We start from the raw sequence: 12056 nt of genomic DNA on the forward strand, positions 1-12056 counted from the left end.
ATTTAATGAAGAGGATCTGCAAGTCAAAATTAGATTTAAGTAGGATCATACTGTTTTCTCCATTAAGGTTATTGCAAAGACTACAAAAACAAGTAGTTTTGTTTTTGTCCTTAAATAGAAAATGTAACATTTAGATTGGGTTTTGGCTCAGGAGCAGTAAACAGATGCACACAAATGCTCTGAAATCTCCACCATTCTAGTATCAGAAAGCTACAAATAGCACACATTTGGATACCTAAAATCAGAATTGGCAGAAATCTGTTAATTATTAAGGTAGTGAATGAGATTATTGGCAGAAATCTATTAATTATTAAGGTATTGAACGAGAGTATTGATTCTCTACCCCCCCACACCATAAGCTAAACTTACATGTTAAGTACAATTGAACGATTTTTACAACATAAATATATTTAATGACATTAAATGCGACTATGTAAATTAACATTCTTGTACTGCTGATTCATTGAAAAAATTGTCGCCTATTTCATTTGTTTTATCCTCTCCTTTTAAAGATGGCAGTGGCGGCAGCGAATCCGGTTGTACCTTGAAGGAACTGGTATTAACCCTGTCCCTGTTGACTTGCATGAACAGCAGTTGAGTCAAGAACAGCATAGCAGAGCCCATGTTAATGGAAGATTTCAGGATCAAAGTAAGTGCAGTTTATATCCTAAAATGTAATTAACTTGATTTGGTGTGATAGGGCTTTGCTAGACCTGCCGGCTTATCCCGGCAGGGAGGCGGGGCGGCAGCGCGCTGACGCAGCTTCCAGACACCGGACGCGCAGGGACATCGGATCCCTGCAGCGTCCGCCATTTTTTTTTTTTTAGTTTAAAGGGGCCGCATGCGGCCCGAAGACTGCGGACTGGTAAGTCCTTTATTTTAAAAGGGGGGGGGGAAGGATGGCAAGGGGGGATGGCAAGGGGGGAGGGCGGGTGAGAGAGCGCCGCACGCCGCCGCCCGAGCAAGCAGGTGAGCGGCGCTTGCCCGGGCAACGCCTGGCATGGGGCGGCATTGCCCGGGCAAGTGCCGCTTGCCTGCTTGCTCGGGCGGCGGTGCTTGCCCGGGCAATGCTGCCCCATGCCAGGCCTTGCCCGGGCAAGCGCCGCTCGCCTGCTTGCTCGGGCGGCGGCGCGCGGCGCTCTCACCCGCCCTCCCCCCTTGCCATCCTTCCCCCTGCCCCTCTCTTCCCCCCCCCCGGGCCGATGGGCACAGCGCTCGTATGAGCGCTGTGTCAGGTCTGCGGCTTTTCGCGGCTACTCGCGAGTAAGCGAGTAGCCGCAAAAAGCCGCGGACCTTCCTAGACGTTTCGCAGCTCCGGCCTGAGGCCGGGGCTGCGAAAAAGGCGCGCCATAAGCGACTTTGCTTATGGCGCGTTGGAGGAGGCCTCAGTGCGGCCTGGGCCCGGATTCCCCTGTGCGTCATTTGGATGCACAGCAGGGAAACCAGGTCTCAAGGCGCACTAAGGCCTCGTCTAGCAAGGCCCTTAGTCCCTGATTCTGCCTTAAAACACTGGCATCAATTCTTAATACACCTTCTCAAATGAGTAGAAGAAACATCATAATCAGAATGGAACCCAAATACATCCATTAGGTGCAGGGTTCTTTAACAAATTGCAATCAGGTGTCTGTACAATGAATGTCTTCACATCTTGTCTGTAAATAAGGAAACTCTTTATTTCAGTCCTGATAAATCTTCACATATATGCACATACGCACGCACACACACGTGCACACACACACACACTCATATAATATTGCCGTATCTGTTTCTGGAGACACTTAACATCTTGGCTTGTATTTCATCTGTGTAATTTGCTCATGTCTGCAGGGTCTCAGATTTCTGAACCACACCTCTTGCCAGTGAGATCATTAAATGAAGTCTTTATTGGAGAGTCTCTCTCATCCAGGTATGCTAGACATCTCAGAAGCATTACTGTTTGACACAGCCTGTAAGCAATATACAATCAGACTTAATATGCTTTTGCTTCCCTACTTACTAATTTATGCAACTACATTCAGACTTAATTACTGGATCCAAATTCTATATTTCTTCCATATCCAAATCTTTGAAAAGACAATTAAGTCCTCTTTTTCTTTTCTTTTTTAGTTTAGTAGTTTCATGTTGCAAGAGACCTTATTTGGATATGTCCATTTTACTCTAAATTTGCTAAAAGGAAGAGCAGATCAACTTAATTTAAGTTCCTTCTTTGCTTGTCATATATTGTCTTGCATGTCTTGCATGTCAAGCATTGGTATTGAAGTTCTGATCTTCTTAGTCCAGTCTTTATAACTGACCTGGTCATCAAGTGGTACAATAGCACACTAACTATTTATAAGACCCATTCTGTGGTCTCACACATAACATATCTTCTTATTATGGTCAGAGACATGCTCATCCTGTGATGCAGAAGTATGGAGATTTTTTTTTTTAAACACAGTTTAAAAATTGTACTTTAAATTGTGTTCATATTTCTCGTTGCAGAGAGGAGTGTGGGATTGGGGAGAGATTGTTCCTTTTCCCTTGCTGGAGGGAATTTGAGTGTTATTATTATTATTTATTATTATTTATTTATTTATATAGCACCATCAGTGTACATCTTAATAGCACAAGCAGTGCTACCTGTTTTGCTGAAGACATTTGAATATTGAATGGGCCCACAGGTTATGAGAAGGGAACTGGAAGTGTATGGAGATGGTTGAATGCTGAGTGTTTGATGAAATGGTAGATCAGAGGAGTCAAAGGTGAACCGCCCAGAGAGCTTCTGCTATTGGGCGGTATAAAAATGCAATAAATAATTAAATAAATAAAGGTGAGGTTTAGATGTGCTAGACCAGCCAGGATATAATTTGTTTTTTACTAGAACTCCCAAGACCCATCAACCAGAGCCAGGTGCAAAATAGTGGCTCAGGTGGGTGGTCATACACTAAGAATTAAGAGGGTGTTTCTGAGCACACAATCAGCCCAGGAGTTTGTGATCAGTACCAAGCTCACAATTTATTTATTTACTTATTGCATTTTTATACTGCCCAATAGCCGAAGCTTTTCACACAAAAATTAACTCGTGGTTTCCCCTCAAGCATTCTTTTTCAACAACCTAATTTGTGTGTTGGGTGGGAGTTGTTATATTAGATCATTGGGAGTCAAGCACTTCCCAATCTACTGAAAACCTTTCAGAGATCTACCAGTAGATTCTGATCTACTTTCGACTCACCCTTGGTCTGGACCCTTTATATTTAAACTTGGAGTATGTGTGTGTCTATGTGTAATGTAGCAGGAAACACGAAATTGTCCACTATAAAGAAACATAGTTGTTGTAATTGATAAGTTGAGTGCTTAAGTAAAGAAAATAGTTAGGACAAGCTGATGAGCTCTATTCCATAGAAGTGTGAACTGAATACTTGCAGGGTGGGTGGGTGGATTCTCCCACCTGCAGCTTATTCTCAAAATTCCTTTTTGATCTTAATGGCAATAGATCTTCACATGTTTGTAGAAAGAAATAATTAAAATGAATATGTTCATATTGCACAGTGGAAAATGTTATTAACCTGTTCTGCTAACTACAAATAAACCCACAATATTACACTAGAAAATTCTAAAAGGCTTTCAAAATGGCTTGCTATCTTACTAACAATTTGCTCTATTTTTGAAACCTGATTTAAAAACTACTAGTCAAAAATAAGTATTGACCTTTCCTTTTAAAACTGCTGTACTAAATTCACTAGTGACATTTCCAGCCATGTTTGAAATTGGCCCTTTTAGATTGGTACATGCCTGATGTGGGGCTGTGTTCTGTCTTATTCAGGGTGAACTTTAACTCCTGCAAACCCAGTTTTAAATTCTCCCTTCGTAGGGCCTCGTACTATGAAATATCAGTTGATGATGGTCCATGGGAGAAACAAAAGAGCTCAGGTCTCAATATATGCACTGGAACTGGATCAAAAGCCTGGTAAGTTTGATGTGGTTCTAAAGTGTCAGTTGTGCCTTTAGATTTTTCAAAATGAGTAATGAGTAACACGTTTATATAGAAGAGAAAAGGTTGGAACCAGACTAATTTAAGCTCTGTTAATTTCAATGAGTTTGGATCTTAGCGACAGAACTTTCATAAGAACTGACTCTTGAAAGAATCAAGTCCATTGATTTCTCTTAAGATGCAATCCTTTGCCAATTTACTAGGAAATAAGCCCGATTAAACTTACTTATTGTAAACATTTTTATGCTGCCATTCTGGACAAAATCTTCTCAAGGCAGTATACAATAACAGAAAACACAAAACTGAAACAATATAGCATTATTAAAACAGTTACAAAATTCAGAGAAAACTACATTTTAAAACATAAAACAACCAGCATAAAATTACCTGTACGGGGCTAGCTGTATATCCTTTGATGATACTTGTTCTTGAGTAGACATGGATAGGATTGTGCTGTAATGCTTCTGGGTGCCAGGCACCTTTCTCTCTTTGCCAGCAGTGCAGCTTACCCATGCTGAATTGCAGGTGGCTTTTGGTGCTTTTTACAATTTAAAAAGCAGATTGTGTGATGCGGTGCAAGTAGCTTGTGACAGAAGATCAGAGGAGCAACCCTGCCCCAACTCTAATGCAAGGTTGGGGAATTGCAGGCCCAGGAGCCAGATCTTTCCCTCCAGCGCTCCCCAGATAGCCGGCCTCTTACCCTGGCATCAGCCCTTTTCTTCCAACTACTATTTCTTGGCTTTTGTGCATTATAAAAGTTTGAAATGTTTCCCCTAAGGCTGAATTACTGGGAATAAGAGTTCTAGGCTACAATATGCTGGTAATTGTTTGGATTTTTGGCCCCTTGCCATAGACCCCGCCCATCACTGGAACCTGCCCCCAAGAGCTCTGAAATCAGATGTGACCTTCAGACTGAAAGGAGTTCCCCATCCCTGCTCTAATGGGTGTGAATAACCAGTTGTGAGGTTTGGGGGTTAGGGTTTTAATCTCTTATAAAGCCTCAGATGACTTTTAGTTGTGCTACCTGCAGACCAGATCCAATTTAAATGCTGACAAAAGGCATATACCGTATTTCTTCGATTGTAAGACGCCATCGATTGTAAGACGCACACTAATTTTAGTACCACCAACAGAAAAAAAAACCTAAGACACACCCGCGATTCTAAGACGCACCCCATTTTTAGAGTTTATATGGGGAAAAAGTGTGTCTTAGAATCAAAGAAATAGGGTAGTTACAGTCCTGGGACTGTGTCACTTCAGAATTCAAGAGGGGGTGCTGGAGTGCTCTCCATACAACTCAAACTCCCTGTTCATGGAAAGGTAGCACATTATGGAAAGTAATAGCTGCCCTACCCTTCACTCTGCTGTGAGGAACTTCACTGAAAAGTGTACTGGGTACAAAATTCTTAAGTCAGACATTGCAGTAAGTGGTTGACTGGAAATATTAGTGTTTTATTCATTTGGCTTAAAGTCAGTTCTGTTCAACCTATATTTCAATTTTATAGGAAAGTATTCTGCTTTTCAGCCAAAAATTGGCTCTGAAAACTATGCTCAGTTAAAAACAACAACTATATAAACAATTAAAGTGTAATACAGGATGCTGAAGGGGGGTGAAGGGGGCTCTCAACTGAGGTGGTCCAGGTACCTAAGCCCTTGTTTCTATCCTTTTTTTAAAGGTCTTTTAATATCAACAAGGTAGCAAATCAGGCTGTAGAAGAAATCCTTAAGATTGGTGAGTTACCAATGACACACTGTTAACACAGAAACAAGAAATTATCAAAAGGTGCCTTATTTTATTAGCTGTGACACATTTTAGAAATACTTCTTTTTTTCTCTTCAGAGGATGGTCTACAAACAAGAATATAAACACTTAAAATATACATTTTTGTGAAGCGCCCAGGGAGCTTTGGCTATTGTGCGGTATAAAAATGTCTTATAATTTTGTTGTGTATTTTAAATGTTTATGGTTTTGTTCCCCCCACCCCCATGTATATTTTAAACTTTGTAAGGCCGCCTTGAGGCCCAGCATTGGGCAAAAGGCAGGATACAAATACAAATAATAATAATAATAATAATTTGGTGATTCTCTCTGTCCCGTACAACCCCTGTGCCTCAAATCTGCTTCAGAAAGGACAGCCGTCTGCAGTAGATTTGGGAGGGGTCTTCTTCCCTATTCTGCTGGTGAGCAGTTTCTGTCAGCAGAGTTACCACAATTGGATATAACTCAAAGAAACTACAGGATAACAAAAACATGTTCAGGAAGGAGATGTTGTGGATATCAAAGCTTATTTCTATCAGCTGAGTGACTACAATTGGATACAACTCCCTGTTGCCAAAAAGACTAATTCTGAAATGGAATGGTTCACTAAGGGAAGCCCTGTTCTCTTATTTAGAGATATTTGTAAATATGTTTACAAATAAATAAATCCTAGATTACTGAGACATTCTCCAGTAGGTTTCTTGAATGGCCTTTCAGTTTGGAGTATGGAGAATTTCTTGTAGGGACACTTGACCACAGAAGCCACATGCATAGTACTGCATTTGGAGAATGCTGAATAAGAGAGGTCTTTTTGTGTTTTATGCAATTTAAACTATTTTTAAGGTGGTTGTATAAAATGTATAATTTTGAAAGCTTTTATGTTTGTAGTTCAGCCTCTGAAAGATTTTTTTCCAAAAGATAATGAGCTCAAATAACATTAGGGTGTGGTCTTATGGCAATGACCATAAGCCTCTGAACTCACAGGCTTGCAGGCATCCTATGCGGAGTGGGAGAAGTGGCAGAGGTGATCTTCTTCTCCCACTCTGTAGATGGGCTTTTTCGCCTATCTTGCTGGGGCACATTGGACTGGGAAGGAAGAAGCTTTCCCTGTCTCCTCCCCACCCACTGACATGCCTCCATTGCTTCTCCTCCAAGGTCACCTTTGTGTCCTCGGAGAGCAGCTAACACATTTCTCTCCATGCTGGCCTCAAAGGGGAGGGGAGGGGGCAGAGAGTGCAGATTCCTGGATCTGCTCTTGGAGCGCCGTCTTGGACCTCGGATCCAGGAATCCGAATTATCCTACAGCTCCCCAGACTCTTCCTGGGGGCCATAAAATTGCTTTTTCCGGCATCTTCTGATAATTTCTTCTCTTGTTTTTGTGTTGCAAAATGTGCCTTCCCTCCCTGATCCCTGTTAACTACCACATGCAGGAGATGATTTTATCTAATGAAGAGTCTTTTTCTCCCCCTTTGGTTCAATAGCTAAACGTTATGACAGCTTAAATCTTCCATTGAACAATGAACTAATACAGAAAGGTGAGCTTTTTCTACCATGTTTGACTTTACCACAATTTGTGTGTTTGTGATATTTAACTTTTGTCATTGCTTAGTTTTTAATAAAACATTAATTTATTTAGCTCTGACATTTTAAGTTTTAAAGGTTTTATTTACTACTATAAATAAGTCATTTTAATTTATAGTTTTTAATTTAAAAATCCTTACAATTGGTATGAATAGAACTGATGCAAGCAAGTTTATTTTCATAAGTTTTTCAGGATAGTAGAATAAATTTGTTATGAATCCGTCCTTTGCTGAGAGTTTTCAAACAATAGTTCCAGTATTTAGGAAGCCTTTGGCTGTCACTTTTAACTATTTATAGCTGATCAAAACAATTTAAACAAAGCATACACCGAAAATTTGTTCTAGGTGGATTCAATTTTTGGTTTTGTACTAACAAGAATTGGTAAGGATGAAAAAAGTTGGTCCATTTTTCATTTTTATTAGAAATATACTTGTAACATCACATCAAAATAACTTGCATAAAATTTTAAAAATTCTTGTTAAACATCATTGCAGAAGATTCTTAGATTTTAATATTTTAAGAAACAGTATTTCCTAAACAGTATTTGTTCTTAGACTTCTAGTCAAAATAGTTTAGAAGGAGACATCTCAAGTCCCCATTTAATTTTGAATAGGCTGTTCAGCTGACAGGTATATAGGCAGGGCGAACTGCTTATAAGAAGCTCCTTTGTTCCAAAATCAGCAGATGACATGCTAACCCATGGCTAGGCTGCCTTTTGCAGCAAATGGTTAGTGTGTGTGTTTAATCCCTGGTTATGTATCCACCATGGTTAGGAATGGTTCACACAACACACTAAGTCATAGTTTACACAACATACTAAGCCATAAATGGCCATGTTCAGAAGACACTTTAACCTCGGCTTTAACCACAGTGAATAAGGCAAACAATTGGCATTCACCATGGTTAAAGCCGTAGTTTAAGGTGTCTTCTGAACAGGGCCAGTGTTTAGCTCAAAATGGTTAACCACTGTGGGTTAGCCTGTCATTTAAACAGTGTCACTTAAACCTTTTTGTATAGTAATTGCCTCATAGTTAACATTAACTATTGTCCCATAATTGGGGCTCACAGTTTTAATTATCTTACTATTATGAAACATTCCTAAAAAAAATAAAATATACCCCACAAATACTAAAATATACACATACATCTTTCAGGCTAGATAAAACTATTCCGAACCATACCTTTGAGAAGGTAACTCCTTGCTCAAAATTAGCTAATTAAATCTGTCAATTATTTTTTCTAGACTTCTATATATCAAGCTTTTGATGTGTATACCTTACACAATATTTTTTGCTTATTCATTGGTAAGCATAAACTTTGAAGTACACTTTTTACCTGTAATAATACAGTCTCATGGCTGATTATTACTCAACCCTTTGGCCCAGGTGATAGGGCCTTAATTCTGTATTTTTCTTTGAATACCATCCAAGCCATCTTGACAATTCTTTTTTTTTTATGCCAGTTGCTCAGAGTTCATTGTGAACGTGTATGTGTTTTTGTGTGTCTTTCTCTTAATACCGCTACAACGTTTTACTCATTTATATTTTGAAATCCTTAAATTATTTATCATTAAATAATTGGCATTGGCATTTTATAATAAGGTATCCTGTATTGGTGGGTTAGGAATTTCTCAGTAGCCTTCCCAGCAGTTCCGATAAAGCAAAACCAGCTATTTCTGAAAGATCCAGGACATATCTGTTACATGAAAGCAAAAAGTCTATCCATTAGCACAACTGATTTGAGAATGTAATATTTAGTGTGCTGTTTGTAGAACTTGATAGTCTAACTTCTGTACTTACAGTAACAAATGGATATAATGAATCACTGCTGTATAGCCCAGAGGAACCCAAGATGCTTTTTAGCATACGAGAGCCTATTTCAAACCGTGTTTTTTCAAGTAGCCGTCAACGGGGCTTCGCTTCTAAGTAAGTATTCACTAAAGGTGTTTTATTTTATTTTTCTTCACTTAATTAAGCAATTACATTTCAATACTGCCCAGTAGCTGAAGCTCTAAATTGATAATGTATAATTTATACCAAACACTGAAAGCAGTTTATCTGAAAATAGGAATCTTACATGTGTGACTGAGAAGTTTTATATTTCATTTTACTAAATCTAAAAAAGTTACAGTTGTCAGTTTGGCTGACATTGTTGTCCAATAAGTATCCAGGAGGCAGAGGAGACACTGCAGCTTTGAAGTCATGAGGAGTAAATATTTATTTTTAATGTGAAATCTAGACTTCTGGCTTCATTATCATTGCCATCTGATGCAAATGATTACCAGCTTTTTCATGCACTATATATAAAGTGCTTTGGAGTTAGCATCTTGTTTAGGTGGAGTACAAACAGAACCTCTATAGGTATGCACGCTAACCCAGTGTTTATATAACTGAGAATCTAGTTCTGTTTCTGTTCCTGATACATTCTGTGTATCTCAGTGAGAAATTCTCACCATTTGAAATTGGTGCAATAAAATGCCTCCCTTTGGCCTTACCCCCTCCCCCCTTACCTCTTCTCCCCTTTTAGGCAAGAGATCATTTTACTCAAAGAAGGCTCCACTAATAGGGACCAGGGAATCAAGATAACAAGCACTTTCTGAGAAGGTAGAATCTCTCTCTAGTAATAGGTCTCTTTAAAGGTCAAAACAATAGAGAACAGAAGTAAGAAATTAGTGAGAGAACAGCACTAAGACCTGGTTTGCACATAACAGTGGTAAATCATAGATTAACTGACCCACAATTTGCTGCACTGTGCGCTGCTGACTCTCTAAATATGCAGCATCTGATTAGGTTGCTCCGTGACATCTGAATCAAGATACCATGGGTTAATCGTGGGTTTAACAGGCCAAAATTAACCTACAATTAGTTTTTAGGTTAGCTTTGGGTTGTTTAATCCACTTTTAACCCATAGTATCTGGGTTTGGTGTCATTGAGCAACATCTGATCAGAGACTGCATATACAAAATGGCAGCGACATGGACTGTGGTAAATTGTGGTCCTAGGTCTCAGCTCAGCTGAAAGCCCAAGGCCTTCTCACATCCCACAGCTCATATTCTGCAGCCTAATCTGTCAGAAGGAAGGCCGTTTCTCTGTTATAGGAGAGCATTCAGCAAGGATAGGCAACTTGTGGCCTTCTAGATGTTTTGGCCAGTAACTTCCATCAGCCATAGCCAGAATAGTCAGTGGTGAGGGATGATTTATTTATTTATTTAGATTATTTATATACCGCTCCCCATTGAAAAATTTCAATGATGGTATTAGTAAGCCAAAATATGAGGAAGGCCACAAGTTGCTCTCAGGCTCAAGAGGTAGGGGTCATGAGACCAGCTTTCCCTCCACTTTGCCTTCTAGGTGAAGTTCCTCTCCAGTTTTGTACTGTGGCCATGCTTTTGGCAGGAAAAAAAAAGCCCTGGGCAAAAATAGTACTTATTTGGGAGGAAAAACAGAAGGAAAAACTCCTATGGCCATGTTTAGAATCTGTGGACTAGTGTAGCAGAAAACATTTGAGCATGCATCATGCCAAGGAGATAAAGAGGAACCATAACAACCACTGAGTGCAAGAAAAAAGAGGGTGGGAGCTGTATAGCCTCCACACACCAACTAGACTCAACGTTCCTTTATCTGATTTGGATGGGTGGGTATACAGGATATGGCCACCCATTAGCAGATATTCTCTGTGCAACTGACAGAGCAAAAAGCAAAATAAATACATTAAAAATAAAATATACCAAAAAAATACAGCCTAAAACTTTTCTTCTAGTGCAGATGGAACAATTAGTAGCTCAGATTTAAAAAAACACACACGTTAAAACTGTAATGGGATATGAAAAAGCAGTGTAATAACCTGGGTAGGGTAAGGACTGTTTTCTTATGTGTGGAAAGGACAATGTTTTGCACTACTTGTCTTCCGAAAGCTGCCTATGCAGAAACGTAGGTATTCATTTGTAGTGTCATGTGAATGCACTTGCAGGTACCTTGTACCATACCATAGCCTGGGAAAAACCAAGGTGGCCACATGTGACCCTCCATTCTTATGAATTCTATATCTCAATTCCAGGGATATCTGTGCCTTCCACCAGATATATTTGTGGAGGAGGGTAGCAAGGTGTCCACTTCGGTCCCTGCACATTCTTTTACACTTTGTGGAGATAGATAACTTCATCTTGGTCAAAGCAGCTTCAGACAAATGGTTCTGCATATGACCTTGGGGATCCTGTCTTGCTGGGGTAATTAGGCTATGACATAGACTGCTTTTTGATATCTCTAAGCTGAATGTCCTTCTGCCTACAGAGAGAGAGAAAAGGATATTCTTACCTGTTGAATGTCTGTTTGTCTTGTAGGCAAGAGGGCATGTAGTCCCCCAGCTCTCTTTGATGTCTGAAATTGTAAAGAGTTGGTTGGAGATTTCTTCTCCTGCTTGAGCAACCTGCTCATTGTTATCGCCCAGAGAGCTAACCGCCCAGAGAGCTTCGGCTATTGGGCAGTATAGAAATGCAATAAATAAATAAATATTCTGTTTCTCGCCTGTTTCTGTAATTTCCTGGGGTGGACCCTTCCTGGAGATCTTGAGAGAGGTCTCACCTCCTCAAGAAATGTGTGTTAGCCCTACGAATTCAGTCTCAGAGGCAGAACCTTCCCTGAGCTGAATGCCTTCTTGCTTACAAGAAGAAAAGACACTCACCAGGTAAGAGCTTCTCTTTTTGCTTCCCTTGATGCTAGGCTGGCAACATCTTTCTATACTAAACAA

At 39.8% G+C, this 12056-nt stretch overlaps 1 protein-coding gene across 3 annotated transcripts in view; it reads left to right on the plus strand.

Annotated features, from left to right (window-relative positions):
- The window catches only part of NADK2 (NAD kinase 2, mitochondrial), a 34977-nt gene that overhangs the window by 18888 nt on the left and 4033 nt on the right, over positions 1 to 12056 (plus strand). For 2 of the 3 annotated variants that reach the window (XM_063128165.1, XM_063128167.1), the window contains 6 exons: positions 513 to 649; positions 1828 to 1906; positions 3803 to 3946; positions 5647 to 5702; positions 7211 to 7264; positions 9112 to 9235. In XM_063128165.1, the coding sequence (XP_062984235.1) occupies positions 513 to 649; positions 1828 to 1906; positions 3803 to 3946; positions 5647 to 5702; positions 7211 to 7264; positions 9112 to 9235 (594 nt within the window). The remainder of the gene's footprint in view (positions 1 to 512; positions 650 to 1827; positions 1907 to 3802; positions 3947 to 5646; positions 5703 to 7210; positions 7265 to 9111; positions 9236 to 12056) is intronic. The other variant, XM_063128166.1, reaches the window with a different exon arrangement.

The sequence above is a fragment of the Elgaria multicarinata genome, chromosome 6 (genome assembly GCF_023053635.1).
Source record: "Elgaria multicarinata webbii isolate HBS135686 ecotype San Diego chromosome 6, rElgMul1.1.pri, whole genome shotgun sequence".
Taxonomy (NCBI): domain Eukaryota; kingdom Metazoa; phylum Chordata; class Lepidosauria; order Squamata; family Anguidae; genus Elgaria; species Elgaria multicarinata.